At 46.2% G+C, this 18,327-nt stretch overlaps 1 protein-coding gene across 8 annotated transcripts in view; it reads right to left on the bottom strand.

Moving 5' to 3' along the window:
- Positions 1 to 18,327, bottom strand: part of PLEKHA7 (pleckstrin homology domain containing A7) — a 209,791-nt gene that overhangs the window by 126,733 nt on the left and 64,731 nt on the right. The window contains exon 1 of one of the 8 annotated variants that reach the window (XM_067749754.1): positions 7,527 to 7,853. The exons of the other annotated variants lie outside the window; for them this stretch is intronic. Coding sequence (XP_067605855.1) covers positions 7,527 to 7,609 — 83 coding nt within the window. The 5' untranslated portion in view covers positions 7,610 to 7,853. Of the gene's footprint in view, positions 1 to 7,526; positions 7,854 to 18,327 lie in introns of those variants that run through there. 8 annotated transcript variants of the gene reach the window in all.

Here is an 18,327-nt window from a genome sequence, read left to right as displayed (position 1 = left end):
GTGTCAACAGGGCTGCATTCCTTCTGGAGAACCCATTCCTTGCCTTTTTCAGCTTCTACATTCCTTCCTCACAGGCCTGCATCACTCCAACCTCTACTATAGTCATCACATTTCCTTCTTTTCACTCTGACCCTCCTATAAGGATTCCTCTGATTACACTGGGCTCACCCAGATAACCCAGCATAATCTCCCCATTCCTCGCTTAATTACACCTGCAAAATCCCTTTTACCACATAAGGTAACACTGCCAGGTTCCGGGGATCAGAACATGGACACCTTTTGGGGAGGGAGCCATCTTTCGGCCTACCTCACTATCATAGCTCTTAGTGCATAACAGATGGGCAGTGACTGACTGCCTCCTGCAAGAAACCATGCTCCATGTGGTCCTAAACCACTGAGACGTAGAAGCTTCTCGACAGGTTTAGGAGGGACCCAAAGCCTAGAGCCCCTGTTCTAGCCAAAATCTCCCAAAGGAGGCCTTCTCTTCATAATGCAACTCTGAGTTTCTTCAGCTAACGTGGACGCAGCCCACACACCTCCACCCTAGGTAAAAACCTACTGGTTGATTCTCTGAACTCTGAAAATATGGATAAATGAATCAGTCTCAAAAATCATTCGGTAATTGCCCTTTAGATAGACTGACAGGCACAGTCTATGTCTTCCTGGAGCCCACAATCCACATGGCATCATCATAATGTGTACAGAAGCGAAAAGGCAGCAGGATAAGGATTTTACCACTTACCAGCATGAGTCAGATTTGATAAATACACATATTATAGATACAGCACATTCTTTGAAATTCTATCAAAATCAAGCTTTAAATTAGCAGGTTACCGCAGCAACCTAGCAACCCAATCACATTCATTTCCACTTGAGCCTGGTACCTGAATAAGATAGTGTCAGAACCCTGGACAAGGGCAGGCTGGGTGCAGGACGCACCCACCTTGTGGAATGTGGCAGGTGTCAAGGAGGGGCAAGGGAAGGAGCCCAAGCTGGGATCTGAACTCTCACTCTCCAGTCTACCCTGTGTGACCATGGGCTTGTTAATCAACCTCTCGGAGCTTTCTCAATATACAATATACACACAATGAACCCATTCCTACTGACCGACAGGTAAAATACCTAGTAGGTAATACGCTTCCACTAGGGTCTGGCCCCCTTCTTCCTGCTCCTCAAAGAATCAAGTTGATAGGGCAAGTAAATCCTCTCAGAGAGTACAACTTGGTGTATCCACGCTGTTTCCCTAATGTCATCCACGCATTGCCCGCACGCTGCCTCCACGATTCTGCCACCTCGCTGTCGAACCTGTACGTCCACTTTTTCCTTTAAACAGACACAGCACAGACTTTAGACATATCCTAAGCGACAGGAGCTGCCAGATGATGAGTTCAAGATTCGTCATATTTCACACGGAAGGGTCATACACTCAGGTATAAAACTAGTAAAATTTAAAATACTCACCCCTGTATCATCCCATATCCTGTTACATTCTGGGAAACTGGTGAAAAAACCTGAGTTCTGGTCCTGACTACGCTAACAACTATTAGGTACGCCCACGTCAGGTCCCTTCTCTGAGACTCAGTTTCCCCCAAGTAAGAAAAGAAAGAGAATGATCTAGACAAGCTTTCCGTTTCCTCCAGTTCTGAGGTTATGAGATTTATTATCAAGTGGTCCGGATAAGCAAAAGAATCCAAGCAGGGAATTTTCGGAAAAGGTAATGAATACCACTCAAAATCATTAGAATCATTTATCATAAAAGATGACAGAAGAAAAAGATGAGAGAGAATGACAAAGAGATAAACGCCATACCTTCCCTCATCTTGAAAGACTCAGACTTTGTGCTTCTCTTTTAAGGGATTTTCAAAAGAGAGGGCCCTTGGTCTTAAAATGGGACAACCTGGATTTGAATGTCAGCTTGGATGGTTGTTAGTTTTATCCCCTTAGGCAGGCCATTTAACCTCATAGTTTTTCTACAACTGTAAAATGGGTAACACCTCCTTCACAAGGCTGTCTGGGGATTAAATGTGAATAACTTGTCTAAAGCACCTGGAACAGAGCTGGATACGGTCGCTGTTTGCTATTACTATCACACCTGGACTAATGGGTGGAGTACACATCTGCCTCTCCCACTTGATGATAAACTCTCTAAGGGCAGGGATGCCTTGTGCATCTTTCTCTCCCCCACCGTGCCTAGCACGGTGTTTCACATAAAATAAAGAACTTGGCCTGAATTTGTAGGGAATCAAAGCTCACAGAAAGAGTGCCTGCTCCAAGACAGGAAACTGGAGATGCCCAGAGATGTATAAATAACAAGCAATTCTTCCCTGACAAAGACAAACGTTCCCTTCTTCCTAAAACAAAAGTCTTTAGAATTCACCAAGATGTACACAATGCTTGGGCCATGATTCCCTGCTTCGATCTTCCTTTATAATATTCTACATTTCCCATCATGTGTCCATAATAGAAAAGTTATTAAAATTGTTACAAGGATAAATGAGACTGCTTGCCTCTGACTCAGAAACTCAGAGACCTGGGGTCCAGTCTCCAGCATTACATATCTGGCTATCTGACCTCAGAAAAGTTACTCCATTTTCCAGTAAAATGACAGGAACACTACCCCTCTGATGACATCACCAGGCTGCTGTGGGAACTAAGGCACCCAGGTCCGTGCTGTGAAAAATCTCTGCTAACGAGAACTCTGGAATCTTCTGACTATGCCCGGAGTCCCACCAGTTGCTTTTCACTTTTTATTCCTAACCAGACCTTTATTCCTTTATTTGTGTTATACGCCCATAAATGTTATTCCTGTCATAAAAAGAAAGAATAACCCACAAAGCTGCAGCCTTTTTCTTATCATATAAACGTGCTACAAAAGTAATGAGAATAAATTTGAGGCTGTGATCATAACTCTCTGTTAATGAGCACCACCCGTGTTTGAAACACCACCAGCCATGAGTCCTTATTTTCACAGGGTGTTTGTTTCTTTCTTCCCTTTTTTATTCCCCTAACACATTTAAAACTTCAGACCTGGGTGCTCACTGGCAGCTGGTTTGGAGCAGAGGGAAGGATACAAAATAGCTAACCAGAACCATTAGAAAGAAAGATGGGACCTTGAAAACTCCAAGCCTAATGGTTGGCTCTAAACCAAACATTTCCTCTGCCTAAAGTCAAATCAAGTTAGCAACCTCTTTATTTCTTTCTTTTTTTTAATAGATATCCACAAACATTTAGTTTATTTACATGACTTACACTCAAGTCAGAAGGAGACACAACTGATCCTCAGTACCTAAGTGTGGCCCAGCATTAAGGCAAGCTGATGTACAATCCTTTTTATATATCTTGCATTACTATCCTAATATCAACTATCTTTGATCCACCAGCAACCTCGTTCTTAAAAGGTACCACTAAGTGAGTGAGCCCAAGAGGGTTACAGTCCCACACAAATGACACTTAAAAGTAACAGCCAAGAAGGTGCTGTGTCTATAAGCCCCACAGAGCCTATGGATGAAAGGCGGAGGGGACAAGAGAGGGGCACCGAAAAACCAAAATGACCGATAAGGACCTCTTTTACTCATATTACAAACATATCCAGAGCTAGCTGGAGATGTTAGAATAGGTGGATGGAAGAAAGGCAGTATGCAAATGTACTTGCAGAAACTTCAGTTTATTCTTACTCTGGGAGGCAGAGATCTTCAGACGCATGATCTCCACAGGGGGTCAACCACGCAACAGTAACAATTCCTAAGAGTCAACTTCCTCGTCAATAAAATGCGGGCAATAATTAACTGCACCATAAATTGTTGTGAGAATTAAATGAGATAATATATGAAAGAACTTAGAACAGTGTCTGGTACATAGTAAGCTGCGTTACATTACTGCATTACAGTTTTGCATACACTATTCCATTTAATCATAAGAGGCAGGCTTTATTACTCTCACAGAACACCGGTTCAAAGAGACAAAAGGACTCGTCCAGAGTTACAGAGATAAAAAAGTGCCAGGTGTCGGGTTGTTCTTGGGACTAACAATCCACAATCCACAATCATGGCTGGACCAGAGATGGCTGCATTAGCAAGAGTCTGAGGCTGCTACCTTTCCAGTTCAATTATGCTCTGTGCCTGCAGTCAGGGATTCACAGGTCTCCAAGGCCTCTTTGAATAATTTGAGACTGGAAAACAGACTTAATGTGAAGGTCAGAAGAAACTCTTCCAGGACAGTTCTCATATCTGACCCTAGGAGCCCAGGTATGGCCTCTGGGGTGGGCACAAAATGCCATTTCTGACATTCTCATCTTCTGTAAAATAAAACAACCCTCTCAGCTGCTGCTCCAAGGATCCTCTAGTTACCTTTAATCAAAAAAAAAAAAACCTGCCAATTAACAAGCACTGTGTTCAATCCTTTACAAACGTCTTGTATAATCCTCACAATTATCCTACTGGGGGGAGGGGGTGAAGAGAGGTACCCTTATCCCTGTTTAACAGGCAAAGAAACAGACTCAGAGAGGCCCACAAACACAAAGCTAGTAAACAGCAGAGACTGAGTTTGAACCCAAGTGGGCAGAGAAAGTGCCACAAACCATACGCCTCAACTAATTCCTCATCATTCTCTCTCCCCTCACCTGGAGACGCAGGGGACATAGACCTGGAATAACTAGCCTCTTTTTCTCTTCACCAGAGATAGTACAAACCCTAGGGAGGAATTTTGTATTTTACAAATCAAGACTGCAGAGACTGCCAGGGTCTTTATTGTTTCTCCTCTTGATCTTCTGTGATTCAGAGCACTTCAGAGCACCTCTCTCTTAAACTGGGTATTTTCTCCAGCTGCCCGTCCCAGGAAGAGGCTCCCTGCCAGAGCTGGGGCTGAGGAACACAGTAACAGCCACCACTAAACCCAGCACCTCTGTTAAGAGGGAAAGGAGAAGTCTAGGAGCTGCTGTACAGAGAGAAAGTCTGACCCTTTTCCCAGGAGGCAGTGGCAGTCAGGTCCCAGAACAGAGGTCTCAGCTGATGCTGGACCCCCCCTACTGCCCGCTGTGCCCAGCATGGACATTAGGAACAGGACACATGGGGGAATCTCCAAACCAGCCCTGCTCAGCCCTCTGACCCTACCACTCACAGTGACTCTGATCTCCTCCCGTTCACCCCACAATTCCCACAGCCTTTATAACAGCTGCCTCACTTTCCCCACAACATCACAATCCCTGATGACCTCCTGTTTGCTTCACAGTGCCCCCAGGGACCCACCTACTCTTTACAGAATCACCTTGAGTAGCTTCCCAGGCAGTGGCCAGGCCATTATCAATGAGGATTCAGCTATGACCAGTAGGCTGCAAGTGAGCAAACATTAGATGGCAGACTTCCCGTAATCTAAAAAAAAATTGTTCTTAATCAGGACCATCTCCAAATCCTCAACTCGCAGAGTGCCAGCAGATCACCAGCAGCTCAGGGCACTGCTGGAGAAGGTGGCACTCTAAAAGCATGTGAGTTGGGGGAGGGGTGCCACTGAGTGCACATACCACAAACCCAGTGGAAGACAGGTGGCACAGGCTCCCCAGTAACCCAGGGTGTCAGGATCAGAGGCCTCTCTGAAGCCAAGCCCTCCTCCACTCATTTCCTCCCCGGAAGGCTGGGGTGAGATGGGGACTAGGTGTCCCTGGGCAGCCATCAGAACAGTCCAGCCCTGGAGACCAGAGCCAGAAGGAACCCAGTAAGCCAAGCCACTGAGGTAGGGGACAGACAACTGAAGGGAGGGATGTGGGGTCCTACAGCAGCCTGTCAGCGAACAGGCTCTGATGCAATTCACAGCCCACAGTTAGAGCTAAAATCCCCCTCCCTGCATTCCTCACCCCTATAAGCCCATCCTCCTCCCCACATTCATCTCCCCCCGCATAAGCCCAGCCCCCTCTTGCACCCTCAAGAGTGTCAACTTCCAAGGCAAGCTCATCTTCTCATCACAGATCTGCCAACCCTTCAGTTTACAAGGCTGAGTCCTCTATCCTAAACTGACAAAGAAAAAGCAGTGTCCCAGGTCTCTAAGGCACAATGCTGCCAGGAGGGCTGAGTTGGACAATTCTCCTCAGGCTCCAGCTGGGGCAAAATCTCAGCCCTCCACCCAGCCCAATCCACCCAGCCAAGCCTCATCCACAGCCGTCCACTGAAACCTGGGCCCTCCCATTCTTATTCAATAGCACACACAGAGCACACCTGGTGAGTCTACCAGTTTTAGAATCCACCTTCTCCCAGCCAGCCGGGAGGGAAACTGAAATCAGAGCAAGAACTCCGCCCTCAGCTCTTCCCCAACCTTGACCTCCTCCTTCCTCTTGGAGCTGAGGGAACTGGGAGAGGCAGGTCAGGTAACCACCTGACAGACACTTTTGCCTCGGCCCACAGTCCTACAGAGCAGGGGCCTGAAAATATACCCCAGGGCACTTGTTGAGCAGGGCGGAGGTTTTCAGGCACTGAGGCTGGGACACGGCAGCTCTTTTCAGAAGGCTTCAGGCTACCGGCTGAGGGCTCAGGTCTCACACACCTGAGCCTGGAAGCTGCTCTGAGGCAGGGGGCGAGAATGAGGTTGGTTTCAGAAGGCAAAGGAGGGAAGGTATGGGCCGGTTCCAAAGTAGATAAAAAACAAGAGCTGCTCCCTCTGTGCCCTCCGGGGGGAGATGGGGCTGTCCCACAGATGGGGAAATGGGGTCCCTTTCGCGGAGTGCCGGTCACTGGGGGAATGCCAGCATCCTGCTCAGGAAATAGGCTGCAATACCCTGGGCTTAAACCTCGATGGCCAACGCCAAAAAAGGGAAAGAAAAACCTGCAACCCACCAATCTCATTTCCAGATTCCCTCCCTGCAGCCTAGACACATTAATAATTAACTTGCCTACCCGGGAGCTCGCCGGCGTTGCTATAAAAGATGAGTAATGGCACTGGAGTCCCGGCCTGAGGCCCGCGGGCTTCTGGGCTCGGGGCTGGGACGGGCGCTGGAACAAAGCCTCCGCATTCCTCCGGGAAGGTGTGTCTGAAACTAGACCTGTCAACGGCGAGAAGCTGACCCCTTACCTCCCCCATAGCCGGCTCCCTGCGAGAAGGGGTGGGGGGAGGGGCCGGCGCCCCGGCGCGCGGGGCGGAACGGGTGGACAGGTCTCCTTTGCCCACTTCCCCTCCCCCGCACCCCGACCGACCAATGCCCCCAAACCACAGCCGATTTCGGGAAGCCGCGCTGTCTGCTGAGAGATAATCCTGTTACCATGAATGCAGTCTGTACTTGGAGACCAATTCTCAAAACAACAAGGCAGCTCCCTCGGCGCCCTTCCCGATGAGTAACCCAAAGCCGGTCGCCGGCTCAATGAATTCTCTCGCTGAAACTCCAGCGGCGAGCTGCGGCTCCCACGCGGATGGCCGGCCGGGGACAAACCGGCTCCCATCACGCCAGCGCCCAGACACAAAAGCACTCCTAAATGCAGCCCGGGCACCCTGAACCCTACCCGCCCAACAGCCCGCAGCCCCCCGAAAGTTACGGCGCGCGGACACACCTGCAGGCCCCCCGAGGCGGCCCCCTCCAGCCCCCCAGGGCGGCGGGGCACGCGTCCCCGGACGGGCAGCGCCGCGGCTCCATGAGCCCGCTCCTGGAGCCGGGGCCGGCTACCGGTCAGCAGCGCGGGGCGGCGGAGCGCGCTGGGGCCTCAGCGCGCCCGCGGCGCATCTCGCTCCCTCCTCGTCCTCGCCCGGCCTTCCCTAAGAGCCCACACCCACTTGACATCAGCGCGCATCAAAGCACTTGGCGCAGCGCCAGACGGCAGACCCCGGCGGTCCAGAGTGCGACCCGGGTGCCGCCGCTCGGCCAGGACAGCGCGTCCGAGCGCGGCACGTTCCTCTCCTTGCAGAGGATGCTGCAAGCAGGAGTGGGCAGGGAGACGGAGGAGGGGGAGGAAAACCGGCGGAGGGGGCAGGACCTGCCGCCTAACAGCAGCGCTGCTCTGGCGCCCAGCCATCCACCAGCAGACCTTACAGCCGTTGCCGCAAGCGCCCATGACTGTGAAGACCAGGTCGCAGGTGACCTGGGTTGCTGTCCTCTCCCCGCCAAGGTGAGTCCTGACCTTGAATTCTCTTCCTCAGAATGACTCAAGGAGGCTCCTCTCCAACCACCTCTACGAAATTGCCGGGGCTGATTCTGCCAAGCCAGTAATAAATGCTTGATTGGATGTGGGTGCTGACCCCACCACCCAGGAGGCCGCAATGGGGCACCCAGGGAAGCAGACCATACCCTCTGGCTTGTGGCTATACCAGCAGCCTCAACTGGGTCTCCTTTCTCTCTCTCGTCTCTCAATGCCTTTGGCAATAAGGGACAGTTCTCCTGGTTCTGCAGGCAATCAAAAACAGCACCACGCAGCAGCTCACACACACTTCTAATTCACTCATCCAAATAGTCAAACATTCGAGCATTTATTAAGGCTTAGTATATGCCAGGACCAACAGAAGATAAAACAGCATTCCTACACTCATAGAGCCCTACACTCATAGAGAAGACCGTCTAGTCACCGAGAGAGAGATATTAAAAATAAAGCAAGGTAATCACAATTGTGACAAGGATATTAAAGGTAAGAGGTGCTACAAGAATGCACACAGGGACCCTAAACTATCTTGGCAGTCAGGAAAGCTTCCCTAAGGAAGTAACAGTTGAGCTGATGAGGAATGAAGAGAAGTTATCCAGGGGAAGGCAAAGTTCAGGCAAAGACCCTGGTTATTAAAGTGTAGGTCTGCTCCCATTCACAGGTGGAGATAATCAAGAAGACAGTGAAATGCCACGCCCGAGACACCTAAGTCTTTGTCCAGGAGGGGTTTGAGGCAGCTCACAGGCCCTGGAAGAGAGCCTGGCCGTCTGTCCAAAGAGGCCCTATGTCTGCTTTCTCATCTGCCCCTGAACCAGGCTGGCCCACCTCATCATTGAGCTCTGAACAGGTAGTCGGGAGCCTTTACTGTGGCTCCAACTCCATCATCAATTTGCTGTGTGGCTCTAAAGAAATCCCTTCCAACTCTCTAGTTTCAGTTTCTCTATGTGAAATGAGGGTTTGGATTAGAATAGTGTTTCTACACTTTTTTTTTTTAAACCATACTCCCTTTTGGATAAACACAGAACTGTCGTTCCTGTTCTGTAGTATCTATGATGACAAGACATCAAATCATTTTCCAAATCAAAAATTAAAATATTGAATGTGCTTTTAAAGCTATATATTCCCTTCAAGTATTCACCATTAAAAGATCTCTGCTGAAGATAACTTGGAAGCAGGATTAAAGAAATGGTCTCCAAGCTCCCCCTTTTCCTGTTATCTGTCCCCATTCCTCCAGCATGAACCTAGCCACAAGCACTTATCACCTCCAGCCTCCTTTCTTTTATTCTTTCCAGGATAAATTGGCCAGGCAATGAACAGAAGCCGTGGGTCATCCAAAAGGCATGCTGTGGAAGGCTCTTTTGAATGATAATTTCCAGTGATGCTGGGAAACAGACACTTTGAAGGAAGCACATAATGTTCCTGGGGACAAATTAGCTATATGATTTAAAAGCCTTAAAAATGTACTATCCTTTGAACCATCAATTCTCCATCTAAGAATTTATCCTCAAGACATAATTATGGATGAACACAAAAATTTATACACAAGGATTTTTATAACAGAAAATGATTGGTTAATAAACTGTGGTACATCTTTGCAACTGAATATATGCAACTTTAAACCTAATACATAGAATATTTACTGCTGAATAAAACAAAATGAAGGTTATAAGACAAATGATCCCAATTGTGTGTGCATGTGTCTGTGTATAGGTTTGAGAGGGGTGGTAAGCACCTATGGTGGAATGGTACTGTGTTCATTTTTCTTAGGATGACTCAGAACCTACCCCTTGGACCGAAACGTGACATCACTATGGCTTGTCATCCTCACAAGTAAATCTATTAACCCATATGAAAGTTATAGAAGTTTAATATTAAAACAGAACAGAATAAACCTTACAGACAGGCAAGAACACAGTTAAATTCTCCACCGCCATCCACTTACCATTAGGGATCTGATAGTAATCTTAAAGGTAGAATGGTTTTTCCCCCAGACTTTTCATTTCATATAGATTTTTTTAAGTTGTTCTTTCCTTGAGTCTAGTTCAATAGTTTCCAATCTTCAGAGTGCATAAAACTTACTATCCATGGTGGTTGTAGGGTAATCTTGACTTTGGGATTCTTTTCCCTTATATTCTGAGTTTAGAACCTCATCACTCTTTGACAGTTCAGAAAAAAAGACTACCAGAAGGATATTTAGCAAAATGTTAACAATATTGGAATTAGACTTGGGTTTTATTTCCTTCCTTGGGAATTTCTGTGTTTTCCAAGTGGTCTGACAATAAATATATATTATCTTCATAATCAGAAAATAAAATGCTGCTTAAGTGGGTTAAAACCCCTCCAAATGATAAAAGAAACTATGCCTTCCACGCCTTTCACATGCCTTCTCTCTGCCAAGTTCTCGTACTGCCCCAGTTGGTGCCCCAATACCCAAGGACAGACAGTACATTGTCGCTAGGATACCATGCAGGAAAAACTGGCAAGAAAATTATTTTTACATTTACCTCCTGGGGTGTGCTTACAATAATGCTTAGAAGCTTAGACTAAAGGGTCCAAAATGAAGCAGCCATGACCATCCGCTAATGGATCTCCTTCCCATGAAACTCTCTACCAAATATTCTAGGTTCTTAATAAGCTGAGAACATATAAGGCATATACACCTTTGATCCTAAGGACCAAAAACGATTCAGCTTTGCTTTTCCCAGACCTGATGGTGCCACCAAGCACACCGGCAAGGACCAGCAGAAAAAGGACAGGCCATAAATCAGACTGGGCTCAGCCAGTAACCGATGAGTGATCTCTGCCTCAGTTTCCCCTCTGTTCAATAGCCTAATAAAGGCTCTACTTTTCTTTTAAGGGGTGGATATAAAAGCATTAGGATGAAGTGAACAGTAGTATCTCAGTGTAGCATGTTATTATTTAATGAAAGTATATGCTAGGAATTTTGGGAGGAGAAGGAGCTGGCTAGTTGTGAGTTCTTTGGCACAAGGGCAGTAAACTGCAATTTGCCTCATATGTCAAGCTTTCTGAGAACCTAGGGTGCTCACAAACCAGACGAAGGACGTGAGCTGGGAAACATAACTGTGCTGACTTTCCCTTGTGGCATAACTCATGAACTCCTGAGTCAAGGACAGAAGGTGGGTTAGATGGAAAATCCAAGCTGGAGGCCCAGGTTTCTCAATACACAATAGCCAAAAACCATCAGGGCAGCACCTAAAGATGAGGAATGCTCATATTATTTGGCCACTTTAATTCAATAATCATTAAATCCCCCACCAGGCTCAGCAACTGCATTCTCTGCTCAAAATGAAGCACATGACTTCCAAGCCAGACAGAGATGCCATTAGGTTACATTTTAAATCCATCTAGAGTCTAATAAAGTTAATTTTACTGTTATGGCATCTATTAAATCATGGGGCCTTTGTTTAGAGAGTAAACAGAGGGGAGGGAAGCACAGACTTGAAGATCTGGGAATTTTGATTATTCTAGAATTGTTTCTGGAAAGGAGGTAACAAGAACAAACTTGATTTAAAAAAAATGTTTTAATGGGACCAAGTGTATAAGAAGGGCTGCTCTTGTACAACTATCCAGCCCCCTTGAGAACAGACCAGCCTCCCCCACACACACAGCCAGGCAACAGCTCAGGGACAAAAATGAGGCGCCCTGCTTCACCCAAGCAGGAAACATTGAACACACTGACCACGGTAGCCAACTTGGGACTGGAACTTGGAGCCTAAGAGTCATTAAGAATGGGAAAAAGGGCTTCCCTGGTGGCGCAGTGGTTGGGGCTCCGCCTGCCAACGCAGAAGACGTGGGTTCGTGCCCCGGTCCGGGAAGATCCCACATGCCGCGGAGCGGCTAGGCCCGTGAGCCATGGCCGCTGGGCCTGCGCATCCGGAGCCTGTGCTCCGCAGCAGGAGAGGCCGCAGCAGTGAGAGGCCCGTGTACCACAAAAAAAAAAAAAAAAGAATGGGAAAAAAGCCTACTTGCTCCATGGTCAGAGACTAAAAGCCATGCAAATGAGTTTTGATAAAATGAATAATTAATAAGCAAATATACAGCTTTACACATCTTTTAAAAATCAAGAACAAAACCAAAACACCTAATTAGCTAGAATACATGTCTATGACCAGTGATCTTCATACATCCATTTTAATCAAAATAACCTTGGTTGATTGTAAAAAAGCAGATGCCACGGGTCCACCCCTAGAGAATCTCATGCAACAAGTCTAGGGTGAGCCCAAGAATGTGCATTTTAGCAAACAACACAGGTGATGTCACTGTTTGTGGTCTAGAGACCACACTTTGAGAAATGTGAAGCTACAAGGCCGGGAGGGCCTAACGCACCTGGCTCCACTTACCGTCTAGCAGGTGTCACCCTCCTGGACTTGAACCCTCCTGGACTTGAAGCAATTCATAATGGAAGCTGAATGAATACAACTGATACATCTTGTGAAACCTCAACAAAATTGCAACAAAACTAGGGCATGATGAAGAATGCCAGAAAAAAAGAAAATAGGAAGCATTTAGCACATAGGAAGTGCTCTAAAACTGTTACCTTTTAGAAGAATGAGGATAGTGAAATTTTGATACCTGTCTAGTCTCACCTTGTACTCATAAGCCAGGTATAAATCCCCTAAATTCACTAGTGTTATCACCAAAAAACTGCACAGACTCAGCCAGACATGAGTTAAAAATCTGGGCTCACCCACTTGCCAGCTGGGTGGCCCTGGATAAGTTTTTTCTTCTCTGAGTCACTCTACCTGCTCAACTCTAAAATGGGTTTAAAAAAAAAATCTATCCCCTTAATGTTATGAGGAAGAAATAAAGAATTGTGAAAGTGTGTGGGACATAGTAGGTACTAAATAACTGGCAGCTATCATTACTTAGTCAGTCAATGGATAAACATTTATTAGGGCCTTTTATAAATCAGGCACTGTCAGCACAGGTGATACAGTAGTGACAAAAGAGACAGAGGGACAAAAATACAGATAACGAATAAATAATTTGAGAGACTGATGTCTGCTATGAAGAAAATAAAACAGTGATGTGACAGAGTGAAATAGTGGTTCACAGTATGTATCAGGAAAGGCCTAAGATGTGGCATTTAAACTAAGATCTTGTGGAGGAGCACTTCCGGCACGAGACCAGGTGGGAACAAACCAAGCGCATTCCTGGGAAGGAAGGACAGTAAAGCTAGAACTCAGTGACCAGTGGGATGGGCGGTAAAAGAGGAAACTAGGGAGTCAGAGAGCGAAGGTTATGGAGGCCGTGTAATACCTAGTGAGAGTTTAGATTCTCTTCCAAATGGCAATAGGAACCATAGAAGAATTTAAAAGAAAAGATCGTGCCATGGAAGAGGCATGAACTGATTTGCCTTTTTAAAAGACTTTTGTAGCTGCTATTTGGAGAATGGCTTGGGGGTTGGGGACAAGCCATTAGAACTCTCCTAAGAATGTTACATGTATGATCTCTCTTAATCCTCATGAAAACTTAAAATTTTTTTTTTTTTTGGCTACATTGGGTCTTCATTGCTGCGCGTGGGCTTTCTCTAGTTGAGGCGAGCAGGGGCTACTCTTCATTGCGGTGCACGGGCTTCTCATTGCAGTGGCTTCCCTTGTTGCGGAGCACGGGCTCTAGGCACGTGGGCTTCAGTAGTTGCAGCACGTGGGCTCAGAAGTGTGGCTCGTGGGCTCTAGAGCACAGGCTCAGTAGTTGTGGCGCACGGGCTTAGTTGCTCCGTGGCATGTGGGATCTTCTCGGACCAGGGCTTGAACCCGTGTCCCCTGCATGGGCAGGCGGACTCTTAACCACTATGCCACCAGGAAAGTCCCATGAAAACTTTTTATATGAGTACTATTATCATCCCGATTTTACAGATACCAAACCCAGGCATAGAAAGATTAGGTAACTTGCTCATCACAATAAGTGGAGGATCCAGTATGCAAACCCAGATGGTCTGACTGCAATGCCTCTCTACTGCCTATGAAAAGAAGTAGGGAGAACTAGCAACACTAGGTAAAGAGACTACTGCAGGGGTACAGGCAAGAGAGGGTGGGGGCTGACCAAGAGAGCAACAGAGAAAATGCTGAGGGGGATTCAGCTGTGCAAAATGTCTTGGTAGCAGAGCCAACAGGACTCACTGATGGGATTTATGACAGGGGTGCAGCAAACAGACAAGCAAAAAAGACTGCCAAGTTTTTGATCTGAGCAACAGAGTGCATGGCAGTGCAGTTTCCTGAGATGATTAAGACTGGGGAAGAAAAAAAATCAGAGAGGGGAGGCATTAAAATCAACCAAGAACTCAGTTTTGTACTTGTTAGGTTTGAGGTGTCTATTAGACATCTCAGTGGAGAAGTCCTGAAGGCAGTGAGCTGTGTCAGTCTCCACTCAGGGGAAAGGTCAGGGCTGGAACTGTAATCAGAGGATCTCATCATCACGTGACTCCTTACTTAGTGTATGTGTATTTGTGAGGGTAGGAAGAGGAGGACTCTTCCAGCTACGGACCTCTGGTTTGTTGTAATAAGCCAGGGCAGAGCTGCATCTCAACACAGGACTACAACTTGCTCTGAGGCTGAAAGCACCTCTGTGATCCAGTAAAGTCTGCATCCCAGCCCCATCCTCTAAACTAGCTTCCTGGGAGCCTATGTAGACAGAATTCTTTCAAGATGACCTCCAGCATGCCAGATTCCCGGAAGGCAACAGAGGCTGGGGAGAGGAGAGGTTGGAGGAGAGGCTGGAAATAGGAGCCGTGGAAGGAAGTTTATCGGGCATCCTGCCAGCTTGTGAGAAAATGACTTCTGCCGCCCTCTTCCACTTCAACACTCCTTTTTTCGGTCCTCCTATCATCGAAGCCCATTCGGGTGCGAGTCCCTGGAATTGCTCACAAGGGCCAGGGTGTGATAGTAATAAAGGGTTTCCAAAATAGCCTTCCACATTCAGGCTTCCCAAATGCCCAGCTGATCTCCAGGCTACACCATTTCCAGAAATATAGCAACCTCGTTTGATAAAATACTTTCAGTACTGACACCACCTTAGCTCAGAGGAAGTGGGTGTGTGCTAGAGGTCAGGTAGAGGTTGGAAGGAGAAGAAAGGCAATTCTTAAAGTTCAGCTGAAATGTCAGGAACATGAAGCTGCCCATGTTTACACAGAGCTTTCCAAAACTGAGAGCAGCTTCCAAGCAGCTTTAAAAAAAAATGGCTACACCAACCTTTCCAATGAAGTGGCTTTTAGCTTAACAGAAATAGTACCAGGCTGTTCTCATTCTCCTGTCTCCTTAGGCTTAATCTCCTAGTACAATTTATATTCTTGCTGTTGCTGATTGTTTTCTTTTTCATTCATATTTTATGCCTTTCTCATAAGCTGCTTCGAATCCACTGTGTAACAGGATAAAGCAACAGATGAATAGACAAATAGTGCATAGTTTTGACATTCCTGGATATGAAACTTTCAGATTTATGCAATCAATAAAGGTTGTTTACCATGGATATTAACTGGAGGTTAGGGGGAGGAAATGCCCTAATATGTAAAACCCTTAAAAAATTTGATCTCTTGTTAAAAAAAAAAAGAGAGAGAGAATCTGGTCATAATTAGCACCTACATTTTTCATATTTTTTGTCCCTAACTGCTGACCAATAATTTATAGGGCAAGTGGGTGAAATCTTATGTCCTATATCTGTATGGATGACTTTGTGGCTCTTACCATTCAAACTAGGAACAACAGGATGCTAGTTCAATAACGGTGCTACTTCATCTTCCAAACAAGACTTGTCGAAGCCACTGAAGGAAATCAGAATAAGACTCAATCTAAATCTAACCACAAACAAAGCTGGAATCTGTCAGTCCTTCTCTGGCATAGAGAGGTAAAGGCATGTCAGTGCCCACTGCTATTCTCTCGTGTCCTTCTAAATGCAGAAACAAGCTTTAGAATATGAAATAGCCAGCAGCCTGGGAACACAACTTTGGAGACACAAAAATTATTAGGTTTTCGAAATCACTGACGTGAGCCAAAATCCTTACCGAGACTAGTGGGACAAAGATAGAACCGAAAGCCTCGCCACATTTACAAGCATCCCCTTAAATGCCTTCTTCAGGAACATTCTCTAACATAAACCTGAATATAGCAATTATTCAGATCCCCAAGTGCAGGCAGCAAATGTTTTTGAGGAGGCTCATCCTCAAGGGAGCAAAGGAAAAGTGCTATTTTTTTTAATCACCAGAAGTCACCGGAACCAGGATGTTGGCACTCTAGAGCACACAGTGATGACAGATGCTTATAAGCACGCTGAGGACTTGTAACCTTGTGGAAGAACAGACAGATCAAACTATGCCTTGTTGCAGTTTGAAATGTGTTTTACTGCCTTCTAATTTTCTGAAGATTGACACTCCATGCAGTACACGGTAGGTGGCAACACTGAGCTATAAGAATCTCCCATTTCCCAGCCTTGCGGAATAGACAAAGTTTAATATAATAATAAATCCCATTCTAAAAATTAGGTCTCTATTAAAAGAATGACAACAGGCAACAGGCACAAAGTAATTAAAAATACATGCCTGACAAATTTGGAATCAAACGCACCATCAAACGTTATGTCCTGGCATATTGTCACTTCCTGCCTCCACTCTCCCAATCACTGGGCAGGTCCGATTATTCCTGAGACAACCGAATTGTGCCTCTCTTCTCCCTGTCTCCCTAGTGACTTTTATGAAAATAATATTCAACTTTAATGCGCCTGCACTTCAGGAGACACTGTGACAAGAGCAATAAACACATTCTCTGTGTGCGAAAGCCAGGACAAATGAGTTCTGAGACTGCCGTGGCCAACACTAGGTGTGGGCTTTCTTTCCGCAACTCAAGAGAGACCGGAATGTAACAGCTGTCAGAAAGCAGCAACGGCCTGTGCCAGAAATACCTTGCTGCGCAGCTCTAACTGCCAAGAGATAAGAACCCATAACTCACACAGACGCTTGTGGCTCAGGCTCAGACACAGCAGGCAGAAAGGAAACAGCACGCACTTGAGTCAGAGAGACCTACACTCTGACTCTTAGCAGCTATGCGACCTTGGGCAAGCCCTCCACCTCCCCTGAGCCTCAGTTTCCCTCATCTGGGAGGACAAGCATCAGCGTGTACCAAATGCCTACTACAGGATTGGACTTATAGCAGGTGCACAATGCCCTGGAGTTATTATTATTAACAATCTCTGAAGGGTACAGTGGAGTAAAACGAACTTGGAGATACTGCGATAACTACGGTAGTCAAGCTCTCTGGACAAGAGACAGTTTGTACCTTTGAAAGAACCTTGATTTTCTGTGAGAGCTCTATAAGAATCACATAAGATCCCTGGCTGCTTTTGCCTATTCGTTTGTTCAAACAAGTATGTACCGAGGGCTCACAGTGTGCCAGCATTATGCCAAGCACTGAAGACAACATGGCCCTGGCCTCATGGGACTTAAAACCTAGTGGAGAAGACAAGCTTTCAAAATAATCTGATTAGTAGATGTAAATGTACATCTGTGATAAGTACCACAAAGGAGAGTTCCATGGCCATCTGTAACATGGCCACCTGAAATGAGAAAATTAGCCCAGTCTGAGGAGCTGCAGGATGACGAAGACTTAATAAGACAAAGAAGAAAGCTAGAGGACACTGTTCTCCATACCCTCAGTGGGCCCGACATAAGAAATTTAACTTAAAGGAACAAACTAGGAGGCATTTAGCTTCCTCTTAATGACTAGGGTGTTTTTCTTCTCTAACAGTAAAATCCAGAAAACCTACTCTGTTCCCTTTTTTGTTTTGGCTACCAGGAAGCTCCAAGTCAAATGTGAAGCTCAGCAGTAATGCAGACCCTTAATGCATGCATATTTACACTCTCCCCATCCCCCTTGGTTTGCTTTCTTCTTTTTACTTATATTTTCCCTAGTCCTGATTTCAAATTCCTATTTCTATTTTATCATTGTATCTATTATTCATGAATCCTTGGTGAAAGGAGACAGGACACAAATAGAGACTTATTAATACTCTTTCTAAGGCTAAGGGGCTGAGCTGGAAAGAATTAACAAGAGTGCCCTTTGTGTCCCTGCCTGGTGTGTTACCCCAGAGGCAGAGAAAGACATGTGGCTTGGTCCACTTTTATATAAGCAGTGCATTCCTTGTGGTTTGAGTGATCTAGCACAATAGTGCTTTTTTCCAGAGACACTTTATCACGTTATATTTCTACCCTAAC

This window comes from Pseudorca crassidens, chromosome 9 (genome assembly GCF_039906515.1).
Source record: "Pseudorca crassidens isolate mPseCra1 chromosome 9, mPseCra1.hap1, whole genome shotgun sequence".
In the NCBI taxonomy this organism is placed as follows: domain Eukaryota; kingdom Metazoa; phylum Chordata; class Mammalia; order Artiodactyla; family Delphinidae; genus Pseudorca; species Pseudorca crassidens.
This window is presented reverse-complemented; position numbering and strand designations above follow the sequence as displayed.